The 15,574-nt window shown below is 43.7% G+C and overlaps 1 protein-coding gene across 1 annotated transcript in view; it reads right to left on the reverse strand.

The window, feature by feature from the left end:
- LOC118371725 (histone lysine acetyltransferase CREBBP-like) overlaps positions 1–15,574 on the reverse strand; it is an 88,556-nt gene that overhangs the window by 47,078 nt on the left and 25,904 nt on the right. Inside the window, 3 exon segments of the mRNA XM_052503372.1 lie at positions 1,108–1,357; positions 2,670–2,873; positions 13,398–13,972. Of these exon segments, the coding sequence (XP_052359332.1) occupies positions 1,108–1,357; positions 2,670–2,873; positions 13,398–13,972 (1,029 nt within the window).

A 15,574-nucleotide genomic window follows, 5' to 3' on the forward strand; every position in this document is an offset into this window, starting at 1 on the left:
GATTTATTTAATTGCCATTTGTGATTTCATGAAACCTGTGCTGGTTGAAAAATATGTTTTGGGGCATCGTCCTCAAACAATTGCATGGTATGCTTTCGCTGTAAAGCCAAATGTAAATCGGACAATGCAGTTAGATTAACAAGAATTTAAGCTTTTAAATGATAAGATACTTGTACGTTCATAAATGTTTAATATTACGATCATTTATTTGAATTGCTAGCGGGCTATCCCACAGGGCTAGTCGGTACATGAGATATTACACCACAAAATGTTAAAACAAATACAACATTGGAACCGGCAAACCCAAACAACAACAAGGAATTTTAAACAAATAATCACTAATATAAGCCATTTTAAAAACACGTAAACAGCACAACCCAACTAAAACCGGATGAGACCTAGAACATCATATATCCTCATTTGACCCCATAGCCATGAAAACAAATTACCAATATGACTGGCACCTCAGGGGTTAAAAGTCAGAGGCCATCGACCTAGAGACACCCTTTAATGTCCAGAGCAGCACGGGCGGGAGGAAAGCACCGTAGCCACCCAGACAGAGACTCAGTGTGGAGACTAAAGCCACTCGAGTATTTACATTAGGCCTAAGCACCCAGACAGGCTTTTAAAACAAGCCCCGGGATTAATAGCTGCTGGTGTCCTCACTATTAATATAGGCTGGAGCGGGATTTCAGTCAGTCACCGGGGCAAACAGGAGGGAGGGAATGGAAGACTATGGTTCTTTCCAAGTGAATCTTTCCTCAATTCTGCAAATCCTCTCTTCACTTCCTCCTCAAAACACACAGAGAAGGTCAGAGGGCAGGGACCTTCAACCTTCTCCTCCAATACGGTTGAGAAGTAGTTGAGCAGATAGGATGCCAGGAATAGCAGAAAGACCCATTCAGATTGAGCCATGGAGAAGGAGGAGAGAGGGGCTTTGGACACAGCAGCACAGAGAAAGGTAACCAACTTGACTTCTTACATTAAATGGAGTAAAGCCGATATCCCGTTGGACATTAACGAGTGTGTGCTCATATTCACACAGGCTCAGGCCCCCAACACTTAACCAGCAACCAACACCACAACCCCCCTTCCCCAGACACTCACCCTGGCAGGACTTGCCGGCCTGGCAGTGAGTCATGTGGTTGAGGACGTTCTTCATGGTGCGGCAGTGTGGCAGGGCGCAGGCCCGCACCTCCCCATTGGCCTGCTCCCGCCGCTGGCACTTGTGGGCGTGGAGCAGCAGGACCAGCTGTTGCTGGATGAGCTTGCGCTTCTCTGGGTCGGCCGTGTGGCTCGCCGTCGCTGCAGACACCCCACCGCCAGGGACCATGGAGGATACCTGCTGCATCTGGGCCTTGGGAGGGAAACGCAACAAATAAGTGAGGCAGACTGGATTTATTTGAAACTTAGCTTGAACCCAATTACTTGAATTGGAACTGGGTTGCTTGAATTGGATCCCTTTATATTGAAATGGAATCACCCAAACCCTGTAATTAAGCCTACTTATACAAGTACATTACTTTCACAATTTGAAAAAGAAAAGCTGATCTACAACACATTTATGCCGAGATCAACGGGGTGAGGTTTGATTAGGGACAAAGAGGGAAAACATTTGTGTGAGAAAGACAAAGAGCGGCAGGGGAAGAGTGGTGAACGGAGAAAGAACGATTCCCAGACAGAATAATGGGAGGCAGCCAGTGAATGAATCAAAAAAGAAAGAAAAGCCCCCCCCCCAAAAGGCCTGGTAAACATCCAACTATTTCACATAAGACTCCATTAACCTTTAACCAAAATAGAAACACAACTATTTCCTCTGTAATGAGTTCATTAGGCCCTTTTCCTGTTCCTGGGAGAGAGATTTGCATGCAGTATTTACTCAGTGCTTGAAAGAGACCCCTCTCTTTTTCTCTTCCTCTTTCCCTCATTCTCTCTCTCTCTCTCTGTACAACAATATTCTGAGTGGAGTGCCTTTTAACAAATGTTTCCCCCTTCCAACAATCTCTCATTCTGCATTCCAGGCCTGGTTTTTGGAGATGGAAGAGAAATGTGTCAGAATAATTGTTCCAATACTGTGGCATTGGGAACAGCAGCGTTATTCAAAGTCAATGCAGAGACTAATGGACTTCAGGAGAGTTGTCACTACGCGAGACTAAATCTGAAAGGATTTGATAGGCTGGGGGTAATTTTCACCGTATTGCTTCAACCAATCCTCTCATAGTACGTAGGATCTAGGGGTCAATGATAGGGGTTTTAGAGACCAGTCCTCTAACTAGGGCCTAATCTAATCTCTTCAGTGTTCAAACATCTGAAAGGACTAGGTAGGTGTGCACATTAATATGATGATGGCTTCACTTAACTCTCTGATAAACTGAGTGGAGATTCCAACATATCTTTTGTATAGTCAGTACTTCCATATGTGAGAACACCAAGAGGGTAGGGGCAAGGTAACAAGTCTGAAACACAAAGGCATGGGGACCACATCAGATCTGAGAGCTGATTTTTGTGGCCCCCGACAGCTAGCGGAATCCAACTGTTTAAGGGGGCGAGACGAAGAGGCTCGAGATCCAAATGGAAACAGATCTTTCCCAGAACCCTCCGTTTAGGTCATCGTGTAAACTTACCGCAGGTTTGCGTTTCTCCTTTTCTACAAAGTTGGAGGAACTTACCAGGTTTGGCATGCTGCTGGCCCCTTTCAGGTCACTGGGGAAGGGGGGCAGGCTGTTGGCCCCTTTCAGGTCACTGGGGAAGGGGGGCAGGCTGTTGGCAAGGGCTGCCTTGTTCCGGAGCTGCTGCTGGGCATTCACCCCCATCTGCTGCTGGGCCCCGCCCTGACCGTACTGCTGCCCAAAAGGACTGCCAGCCATACCCATCTACAGAGAGACAAGGGATTAGGACCATCTCTGAGGTGAACCAGGTCTCTGTTCATGAGTTTCAAAATGGGTCAAGAAGGACCAGGACCATGTATGATTTGGGACTGTAAAACCGTGAAACTAACCTATTGGGTTCAAACGAAATTGGGCCCCAACACTGCAAAGCCCAGCCACAGGTTTCCCTACTGCACACAATACCAAAGAGCCTGGTATTTTAGCACTGATTCTGTGGGGATTGTCTAGAAGGGGAGAATGGCGTGCAATGGCGGGTCTGGCGGTTGACATCTGTCTCTCCGTGGTTGAGATAAGAGGAAGTGGTCCCTGTTACAAGGCCTCCCCAAATCACGCCATCTCTCAACCACAACATGTGATAGGTTTAGGTGCTCCCTTGGTTACTAACACAGGCTAGGTATAGATATGAATATATGTCTTACAAGTTACTTGTAGATGATTATACATGTCGGATCTTGTGGAGGAGCTCATTGAAATGGATGAAAATAGGAGAGAGCGGTCAGATGCAGTGTGACTTATTTCAACAGGTCTTTGTCCCCCCCATCGTTATAACTGCCAAACTGCAAAATCAGGCAAATAAGGAAACAGAGGTATGAAAGAAACATTTACCCATGAGTGGCTGCCAAATCCCATCCATTTATCTATCCATCTACCATCATTAAACTTCCTTGACTAGCTTCTCAATGTGAGTTGAACACATAAAATACACTATTTCAGAGCCAATGGGTGGTGCAAGATCTGCTGCAGGCATGCGCCGCTACAATCTCTTTAGAATAAATAAAAAAACACATTTTGATCTTGCAATATGACCAATAAGGTTTAAAACATGCAATTGTGACAACTTCAATGAGTATACCAAATCTTAGAAACACCTTCCTAATACTGAGTTGCAACCCCTTTTGCCCTCCACATGCCCTGACAAATTCAGGCTAAGGCCTCTACAAGGTGTCCAAAGCGTTCCACAGGGATGCTGGCCCATGTTGAGTCCAATGCTTCCCACAGTTGTGTCAAGTCGGCTGGATGTTGATACGCACGGGAAGCTGTTGAGCGTGAAAACCACAGCAGCGTTGCAAACACCCCATTCAAAGGCCTTTACAGTGCATTCGGAAAGTATTCATTTTGTTATGTTACATCCGTATACTAAAATGCATAGAATTGTTTCCCCCCACATCAATCTGCACACAATACCCCAAAATGACAAAGCAAAACAGGTTTAGATTGAAAGATGACATTTACAAAAGTATTCAGACCCTTTACTCCGTACTTTGTTGAAGCACCTTTGGCAGCGATTACAGCCTTTGAGTCTTCTTGGGTAAAACACTACAAACTTGGCACACCTGTATTTGGGGAGTTTCTCCCATTCTCCGCAGATCCTCTCAAGCTCTGTCAGGTTGGTGGGGAGCGTTGCGCTACAGCTATTTTCACAGATGATCGATCGGGTTCAAGTCCAGGCCAGTCAAGGACATTGAGAGACTGTCCCAAAGCCACTCCTGCGTTGTCTTGGCTGTGTGCTTAGAGTCGTTGGAAGGTGAACCTTCGACCCAGTCTGAGGTCCTGAGCTCTCTGGAGCAGGTTTCATCAAGGATCTCGCTGTACTTTGTTCCATTCATCTTTTCCTCAATCCTGACAAGTCTCCCAGTCCCTGCCGCTGAGGAGGGGCTTCCGTTTGGCCACTCTGTGCCTCGACTCAATCCTGTCAGAGCTCTACGGACAATTCCTTCAACCGCATTACTTGGTTTATGCTTTGACATGCACTGTCAACTGTGGGTCCTTATATAGACAGGTATTTGCCTTTCCAAATCATGTCCAATCAATTCAATTTACCATAGGCGGCCTCCAATCAAGTTGAAGAAACATCTCAAGGATGATCAATGGAAACAGGATGCACCTGAGCTCAATTTCAAGTCTATTAGCAAAGGGTCTGAATACTTATGTAAATAAAAATACATTTTCTAAAATTTTAAGAAAAAAAATTCACATTGTCATTATGGGGTATTGTGTGTAGATTGATGAAGATTTTTATTTAATCCATTTTAGAATAAGGCTGTAACGTAACAAAATGTGGAAAAGGGGTCTGAATACTTTACACATGGACTGTACATCATTTGTATTCCCAATTCACCCTCTGAATGACACGCATACACAATCCATGTCTCAATTGTCTCAAGGCTTAAAAATCCTTCTTTAACCTGTCTCTTCCCTTCATCTACACTGATTGAAGTGGATTTAACAAGTGACATTAATAAAGGATCATATCTTTCACCTGGATTCACCTGGTCAGTCTATGTCATGGAAAGAGCAGGTGTTCCTAATGTTTTGTCAGTGTATAGCTCAGGTCTTCAAGTGTCAATCAGCAGTTACCTCATCCATTTTTGGACTTTATGATATGGATATGTACCCAATAAATACCTCACCAGCTTACAATGTCGTACCCCATCAGAACCCAAAATATAAGCTTGTTTTACCCCAATGTTTGTAAACAAATTAATTGTAAACAAACACTGTTTAGCCACAAATCATTGTTAAAACTATACTTTTGATATCAAAGACAGTCCTTGCATCCATAGCTCTGTCTTTGAATTGGAGAGTGATTACATTTCCCCAGCCCAATCCCTCAGCTTTTTACCGAAACAGGGGCAAGGAGATCATTTGTTATCGTTTCAACTGCTGATTGCCACTTCTGTATGTTGGATGACTAGCAATCGAGCATAATGACCTAATCCCCATTTCTAGTCCATCCCTCTCCTGGTGTGCAAGTGTACACAGCCCTGCCTGCTCTGCTCTAGCAGCATGCTCCTCTACTGTGCTCCGCTGTGCTTAGTGGTGAGGAGGCTCTCCCGCCGTTGTCAGCGCTCCAGCAGACAGATGAAAGAGCCGGAGACCAGCAGCCGTGTAGCCACGCTCAACAGCTGAGCTCTAGTCTGCCCCACCCCCTACATACAGTGGAGCTCTGACGTGCTGATTTCCTCTCTGCCTCACGTTCACTATAGTCTCCCACAAACAAACAGTCTCACGCGCCTGGGCTAGCACAGGCTTACTGACTAGCTGACACACTTCAAGCTTGAACTTTTTACATGCAGGCCAACTCTAGACTGGCTCTCCCTCGAGCTCCGACACACACTCCTTCCTACCTGAGCTGTTATTTAGCACATCTTCCATAGTCACAACAGCCCCCCGAGCTTTAGGACGCCCCAACACACACTCTTTTTATCATACCGGTACTGAAGATTATACAGTTGGCATTTCAAAATACTCCAGTATACAGTACAGCGCAGGGGAATCAACTCCCAAATTCTAACTAGAGCGAACATGCACTTAAAAGTAATACATTCAAAACACACCCCAGACAGATGTGGAGACGGCCTCTGAAATAGCCGCTTTCCCCCTCTCCATCCCTCCCTCCTCCTCCTTTCTCTCCTTCCACACACACGTCCCCTTAACATGATTTACAGCTCCATTATGAGCCAAGGGGCCAGGGAGGGCCAGCACACACACACAATTGGAAGAGAAAGAAGAAAATAAGAAAGAAAGAAAAAGAATGAAGGTAAACTAGACAGAGGAAGAGAATGTTAGAGGGACAGCGAGAGAGAAAGAGGACTCACGGAGAATGAATGAGAAAGAAAACAAAAATAGAGAATGAGAGTTCACATGCCCTATGCCAAACCAGGGGTGTACCGCTTGAATTTCTTTGAATGGCATTGGTAGCAGTACTGTAGCTACCGGAAACAACGACAGACCTGAGAGTATACCAGGTTGTCTCATGGCCAGACCACAAACCCAAAGGCTCTTTTACGTGCAACCAGTGCCACCATTGCAGAACTATTGCACAGGAAAAGTATTCTGTTGACAGCTTCTAAAATGGAGTATCAAGTCAAGCACTTCATTAACTGTAAAACCACTCATGTCATCTACAGATTGGAATGTCCACAGTGCAAGGTGTTCTACATTGGACGGACAAAGAGACGCCTTCAAGACTGCTTAGCGGAACACAAGTACAGCATACGGGTAGGCAACGAAGACGACCCCATGGCAAGGCACTACAAGTCCTTACACCATGGCAACCCTGCCTCCCTACAAGTTGTGGGTATTGATCATGCTCCGGCCTCAATTAGAAAAGGGGACCATCTTAAACAGATAAACCAAAGGGAAAGTTTGGGGATTTACAAACTACAGGCCACTAAGCACACTGGTTTAAATGAAGATATGGATTTACAAATTACATGCCACTAAGCACACTGGTTTAAATGAAGATATGGATTTACAAACTACAGGCCACTAAGTACCCTGGTTTAAATGAAGATAGGGATTTACAAATTACATGCTACTAAGTACCCTGGTTTAAATGAAGATAGGGATTTCACCTTTCCTGTAAGGTAGTGAGAGGTCCATTTTCTGTCTAGTGGACATTTTGCTCTATTGCCCTCAGCTATGTTTAGACTGTTGTCCATGTTTGATGTGTTCCAGTGTACTATGGAATAGACAGCTCTCCTATTCTTGACACTTTGCCCAGTCACATTTAAGGTTAGAACTACCTTTCTAGGCATTCTGATGCTTCTTGCTTGGAGTTGAATTTATTGATTACATATGTAAAGTATTTAACTTTTTAATGTGTATAGTAAAGCTTACTAGATGTTGTCCAATGAATTCTGTAAACACTCCCCCTTCAAATCAGAGATGACTGGAAAAGCTGTTCAAAAGAGGATATTATCATTTCTTTGTACTCCCTGAGGAAGACCATGCAGAGGAAATGCGTCAGAAATAACTTAGTTTCCATTGAACATGCCATACAGATAGGCATTTTAATTCATTATATGAAGTGCCTTGGTCCTCCTCGTTTTTTGATGACCAATGTGCCCCTTTAACCTCTCTGCGCACCGAACCCGTTAGCGGGCTGAAATTCGACAACATACGGTGAACGCTACAAAAATAGTCATATTAAACATTCATGAAAATACAAGTGTTTCACATGGGTCGAAAGCCTAGAATCTTGCTAATCCAACTGCGTCGTCAGATTTAAAAACGTATTTACTGCAAAAGAATACGATGCGATTATCTGAGGATAGAGCCCCATAAAAAACAACTATTTCAACCAGCAGAGGCGTAACAATCAAACTGCAATAAAATAAATTGTTTACCTTTGACGATCTTCCTCTGTTTGCAATCCCAATGCTCATTGTTACACAATGGTCTTTTATTTGATCAAATCCATTTTTATAGCCTAACACGAAACATTTTGTGAACCGCTTGTGTCGTGAATTCCGTCTCATTCCATTTTTGACGACACATTCCAGGTAAATAACCCACACAGAACGTGACTTTTCCAGTCATGTTTGGTTTCATTGCAATCAACTGGTTTGTTTGTAACACAACCAAACCTGATGGGTCATTTCGCGGGATGTATTGACTGAAAGAAACCGATTTGAAGACAACAAGTAATGACATCATTGTGCACCAATGATATGACCGCTGTTTCGTTGATTGACTGTATTTTAACCCAATGACCACTGATCATCTTGAAATCTAGCTGGGTAGATAGCCAATGAGCTGAGGTAAACGGCAATATGTAATGTTTATGTGTTGGAAGACCAATCCATGTAGTAAACTCTGGCGTAAAGAGGGTCATTGAAGTTTCATACCGGAAGGAGCAACGCATGTTACGCACAACTTTGTTTTGGTAAAGCGCATCTTCAGCTGTTTATATATCAATCAGTATGGCGACTAAGTCAGGGAACGCTAAATTGGAGTCTAGATATACAGATGTACACACAATTTTAGAAGAAATTGATCGGGAAAATGAGACAGACTGTTGTAGGACGATTCATTTAGCGATTCCCAAATGGAGGAATATTTTTTGAACGGAGAGGACATCGTTTTGGACTGGTAAGTTTCTCATGCCAATGCCGTTGTTTGAAATTAATAATGTAAAATATTATTTGTGAAATGAAATAGCCTATTTGAGGCTGTTGAGGGGAGGGCAGGCCCACAACAATGGCCAAAGTGAAATGGAGACAGTAGATACAGCTGGTCTGTTGTAATATAATAAAGACAGTAAATCTACCTGGTCTGTCATAATATAATAGAGACAGTAGATCTAGCTGAAATGTCATAATATAAAATAGACAGTAGATCTAGCAGGTCATAATAATATATTCAACCTTATGTTCCCTGTACTTTATATATATCTGTTTATTATACCTTTTGATACAGGGCTCATATGTGAAACTATTCTAACTGAACATTTTATTTTACAGTGACACTGACTCCGAATGGGAGCCCCCAGTGCCAAGGTGTCCATCCCCCACTGAAGCTGGTTCATCCAGCTCCTGCCAAATTTATTTCTGCAGGCATGGATGTGCCTCAGGGCCAAAAGGGCACAGCATGGAGGCGTCGCTGTGTTCTTTGCAAAAATGAAGTCCCCCATCACCTGCACAACAAGCTTGGTGACCCTCTGCTTTACAGCAGAAAGAGACTGCTGTGGCACCTGGCATCAGCAGCACAATATTGTGTAGAGGACTGAGGGTCTTCCAAATATTGAAAGTGTTATTTTGTAAATGTATTATTTAAAAAAAAAAGTTTTTTTTTCTCCAAAAAAAATTGGTATTTAGAATACCATTTTGGTATTTTGTATAGTTATTCCATTCAAAATGTATAACTTCACCAATTTGGCCACTTGGGTACATTTGGGCTACTTGTGTGGGACACCTGGGTGACTTCATGATAAATGTCATGTAGCACACATTTTGGAAGTTATCATTCTGAAACGTTGCACAAGTACTGTTGCCCTCATACTTTTCACTGAAATTGTCCCCATCATCATATCTGAATGTTTGTTTTGTCTTGTTCATTTTAAAGATGTTTTTTTCATTGTATTATCTAAAACAGATCTATTGTGTTATATTCTCCTACATTCAATTCACATTTACAAACTTCAGTGTTTTCTTTCAAATTAAATCAAGAATATGCATATCCTTGGTTCTGTGCCTGAGCTACAGGCAGTTAGATTTGGGTATGTCTTCAGGCGGAAATTGAAAAAAGTAGGGGGGTGGCTCCAAGATGTTAACCAAAGAGCACCTTCTGTCTTCCAAAATCTACTATTGTGTACCTTAGCAGCACTTCCCTTCCTCTTTTTACTAGAAGTTGTCTCATGTTGTGCATACTGAACCGTCCTACTGATTCTCACAGACCACCACATCTCTGTGAATGAAAACAGTAGGTGTACTCTAGCTAGCGGGGGTGCTGTATGTAAAGCACGTCTGCTCATCAAGGTGGGGATGAATTCTATTTCAATTCAGGAAGTACACTGAAATGACTTTTCTCTTCAATTAGAAACATTTGGAATGAAGATTTTTGTTTGGTCTACTGTCTGAGTGAATGGAATTGACCCCAAACCTGATGCTGATTCAGACAGATACTAAGAACGCTGGGCTGACACTCTGGTGTCTGCCACACTTCAGCAGCATGCGTTAGTCTTGTGGCAGCTGTGCAATGTCAATACTGCCAGAGCCAGCTCTTTTATCTAGCAACCACAGCCTAACCAACGTACCATGGCATGTACACACTATCCTCCACAGTTTGAAATCCCTCTTTCTCCTGGCAGTAGGTTAGATGGTGAAGATACACCCAGGGTTGACCCTGCTACTGTTGCTGGGGCCTAACTATGGAACATTCGCAGAGAACTGGAGACATGATGTTAATCCCTGTCAGTACTGTGTAAGAAAGCAACGCCAGACAGTCACGCGTGTCAGCGAGCCCGGGGGTTTGTTTTATGTGGTGACGGCCTGCATGTGTCGAGTCTGTATGAACTAGCAAGCTGGTTTCCCCGTAGTTTCCTGTCAAGCCACAACAGTAGCAGAGAAAACCCGTAGACATCCCTGAAACTAGCACTACCACACAACTACTACACACTTTTCACAAATCAACAGATAGAGCTGTCCTTCTCTAAACACTACTATGCTTTCTCAGACTTGTCATCAGTACGTTTCTGCAAAGGAAACAATCTCCCTTCACCCACCTATATCCACATTCCAAAACAACTCAAAGCAGGTCAATAGTAGGCCTAAGTCTATGGGATACTAATGAAATATCAAGCTAGAATCAAGTTACAGGCCTAACCATAGAATTCAAATTAAATATATTTATATGGGCCTCTCTCTCCATGCTTTAGCCTCAGCCTTACCTACAAGCGAGACAGGCAGGGGAACACCTATTCACCCAATACACTGACCTCAGAGCAGACAGCAGGCTGACTCCAGTTGCTCCAACCAGCTAGCCAAGCAAGGGAATCCAGTAGATAGAGTTCTCCATAGCGGATCAATGCTAACGTTGACTACAGTAGCTACAGGAAAAATCCCGTTATTGGAAAAGACTGTTCGGAGGTCAGCCTGTGCACCTAACATGCTATGAAAGGTCACTTCTGCTGTCCTGGAGGGATGTATTCAACACTCCAGCTGGGTGTCATGTTCCTCCCAAAATCCCAGGGTAAGATTACAGGATGTGCATATGGTGGGTGGGAGACAAGGATGCATCAGAGAGAGAGAGACCCAACAGATGCATGTGTACATGTACTGACCAACAGGGATTATAGCGCTCAATCGGTACAAGAACAATGCACACTCACACTGAGCAGGGAATCCCTGTTCCAAACGGAGACATGACTTTGAATCTCATAGCTCAACAGTGATATGAGCAGGGAAACCAGAGCTGTACCGACGATTCTGTCACCAAACCAACAACAAGCTTCCTATCTGGACAGACAGATGTACTGATGCAAAGCACGCATGAAACAGACAGCCATGATGCCATGAACAAGCCAGTTAGAAAGCATTGCTCCCAGAGCACGGGAAGACTGTGGGACACAGTAAAGCAAGGACATCATTTCCCACTCCCATCGGTGTCAAGCCTGGATGAATATAATGAAATAAAAGATAAATATACAGTACCAGTCAAAAGTTGACAACTTTTCTTTATTTGTACCATTTCATACATTGTAGAATAATAGTGAAGACATCAAAACTATGAAATCATGTAGTAACCAAAAATTATTTTATATTTGAGATTATTCAAAGTAGCCACCCTTTGCCTTGATGACAGCTTTGCACACTCTTGGCATTCTGTCAGCCAGCTTCATGAGGTAGTCACTTGGAATGCATTTCAATGAACAGATTTGCCTTGTTAAAAGTTAATGTTTGAGACAATCGGTTGTTGTGAGATGGCGGGAGTGGTATACAGAAGAAAGCCCATCTTATGGCAAGTACAGCTCAAATAAGCAAAGAGAAATGGCAGACTATCATTACTTTCAGACAGAAAATTAAGAACTTTGAAAGTTTATTCAAGTGCAGTCGCAAAAATCATCAAGCTCAATGATGAAACTGGCTCTCGTGAGGACCACCACAAGAAAGGAAGACCCAGTTACCTCTGCTGCAGAGGATAAGTTCATTAGAGTTACCAGCCTCAGAAATTGCAGCCCAAATAAATGCTTCACAGAGTTAAAGTAACAGACATCTTAACAACTGTTCAGAGGAGACTGCATGAATCAGGCGTTCATGGTCGAGTTGCTGCAAAGAAACCACTACTAACGGACACCAGTAAGAAAAGGAGACTTGCTTGGGCCAAGAAACACAAGCAATGAACATTACACCGGTGGAAATATGTCCTTTGGTCTGATGAGTCCAATTTTTGGTTCCAATAGCCGTGTCTTTGTGAGATGCAGAGTAGATTAATGGATTATCTCCACATGTGTGGTTCTCAACATGAAGCACGGAGGTGGTGGTGTGATGGTGCTTTGCTGGTGACAATGTAAGTGATTTATTTAGAATTCAAGGCACACATAACCAACATGGCTACCACAGCACTCTGCAGCGATACGCCGTCCCATCTGGTTTGCGCTTAGTGGGACTATCATTTGTTTTTCAACAGGACATTGACCAAACACACCTCCAGGCTGTGTAAGGGCTATTTGACCAAAAATAAGAGTGATGGAGTGCTGCATCAGATGACCTGGCCTCCACAATCACCCGACCTAAACACCAATTGAGATGGTTTGGGATGAGTTGGACCGCAGAGTGAAGGAAAAGCAGCCAACAAGTGCTCAGCATAAGTGGGAACTCCTTCAAGAAAGTTGAAAAAGCATTCCAGGTGAAGCTGGTTGAGAGAATGCCAAGAGTGTGCAAAAGCTGTCAGCAAGGCAAAGGGTGGCTACTTTGAAGAATATAAAATATTAAGTATATTTTGATTTGTTTAACACTTTCTTGTTTACTAGATTCCATATGTGTTATTTCATAGTTTTGATGTCTTCATTATTATTCTATAGTATAAATAAAGAAAAACCCTCAAATGAGTAAATGTGTCCAAACTTGACAGGTACTGTATATATAAATGACCAATGTATTTACTCCAGTTTTACAATCACAAATCATAGGCCATGGCAATGAGTTTTCCTGACCAGACTAGTCAAAACCCTCGGTCCCGAGTGAAGCCAGACAGTAAACAGACAGTACATGCACCAACACTCACCTTATTCATGTTGCTCGCCTGCTGGGCGTTCATGGTGTTGTGAGCTCCCATCTGCCCTCCTCCCTGAGCCAGAGTCTCAGCCAGCACACTGCTGCCTCCCGGCCCCACGCCCCCCCCAGCACCCTGCATGGCCTGGACCTGGTACTGCTGCAGCCCCAGCCTGCCCCGTCCTGCCGGCCCCAGGGCCCCGTTCATCACCTGGCCCGGCATCCCGTGTCCATGGCTGTTCATCATAGCCTGGTTGAAGCCCGCCATGGAGCCGTTGCCTTGTTGTCCGCTGGCGGGGCTTCCTTTCTGGGCTTGGTTGGGCGAGCCCTGGCCCATGGGGACTTTCCCCATCATGGGGCCCATGCCACCGGACCCAGCACCGCCCGCTCTCAGGAGCTCAGACAGCTGCTTGTGTTTGGCGGCAGCATCAGGGACCATGGAGCCCAGGCCCCGGGGACCTCCTCCAGGCACTCCTCCCCCCCCACCAGGGGCACCGTTGGAGGGCATGCCCATCAGGCCACCCAGGTCCCCGTTGGGGATCAGCTCGTCTGGGAGGTCATTCTCCAGGTCGAACAGCGACACCAGGTCTAATGGGAGAAAAATGTAGTTTAGAAGGCGTGGTTTCTACACCTGTTCTCTCAGTAACTTTCAGTAATGACTTGTCTGTTGTGCTTGTTTGACAAGAAACTGTCCAGAGGAAAAAACACTCATACAAATGAACAAATTACCATCAAACGATTTCTACACTACAAACACCTTCTGTACCTGTCATACTCCAACCGGGCAGAAGCATTGCTTTGCAAAAAATAAAACTGCAGTGTCAAAATCAAATGGTTGCTGTCAACATTAAAATGAAGGGAAAGTCCCCACAGAACAGAATAGTATCCAATTCACAGATAGTCAAAACGGCAGTCAGAGTGAGATAAAGGCTTAGGCCAGTTTACCATCAGCCTGCCTGACTGTTAGCGTGGCTGTCAAAAGTTACCAAATATAGTCCAGGAACAGAACGGACGACAGTCCTGACTTTGCACAATACACAAACACGCCCTTACTGAAAGTCACATTTAGTACTGACGAACACACACCGACACACACACACAACCTACACAGACCGGCACACACACAACCTACACAGACCAGAACACACACACAACCTACACAGATCGACACACACAACACACGCACGCACACAACCTACACAGTAGAGGTCGATCGATTATGATTTTTCAAAGCCGATACCGATTATTGGAGGACCAAAAATGCTGATACCGATTTTAAAAATAAGTCAATTTTTTACTTTTTTATTTTGTAATAATGACAATTACAACAATACTGAATGAACACTTATTTGAACTTAATATAATACATAAATAAAATCCATTTAGCCTCAAGTAAATAATGAAACATGTTCAATTTGGTTTAAATAATGCAAAAACAAAGTGTTGGAGAGGAAAGCAATGTGTGCCATGTAAAAAAGCTAACGTTTAAGTTCCTTGCTCAGAACATGAGAACATATGAAAGTTGGGGTTCCCTTTTCAAAAATGAGACTTCAATATTCCCAGGTAAGAGGTTTTAGGTTGTAGTTATTATAGGAATTATACAACTTTTTCTCTATACCATTTGTATTTCATATACCTTTAACTATTGGATGTTCTTATAGGCACTATAGTATTGCCAGTGTAACAGTATAGCTTCCATCCCTCACCTTCGCCCCTCCCTGGGCTCAAACCAGGAACACATCGACAACAGCCACACTCGAAGCATCGTTACCCATCGCCCCACAAAAGCCACGGCCCTTGCAGCGCAAGGGGAATAACTACTCCAAATCTAAAAGCGAGTGATGTTTGAAACAGTATTAGCGCGCACCCAGCTAACTAGCTAGCAATTTCACATTGGTTACACCAGCCATTAGGCTGATAGGCTTGAAGTCATAAACAGCGCTGTGCTTGCGAAGAGCTGCTGGCAAAAAGCACGAAAGTGCTGTTTGAATGAATGATCACGGGCCTGCTGCTGCTCAGTCAGACTGCTCTATCAAATCAGACTTAATTATAACATAATAACACACAGAAATACGAGCCTTTAGTCATTAATATGATCGAATCCGGAAACTATCATTAAGAAAACAAAACGATTATTATTTCAGTGAAATACGGAACCGTTCTGTATTTTATCTAACGGGTGGCATGCCT

The sequence above is a fragment of the Oncorhynchus keta genome, unplaced genomic scaffold (genome assembly GCF_023373465.1).
Source record: "Oncorhynchus keta strain PuntledgeMale-10-30-2019 unplaced genomic scaffold, Oket_V2 Un_contig_17287_pilon_pilon, whole genome shotgun sequence".
Classification (NCBI taxonomy): domain Eukaryota; kingdom Metazoa; phylum Chordata; class Actinopteri; order Salmoniformes; family Salmonidae; genus Oncorhynchus; species Oncorhynchus keta.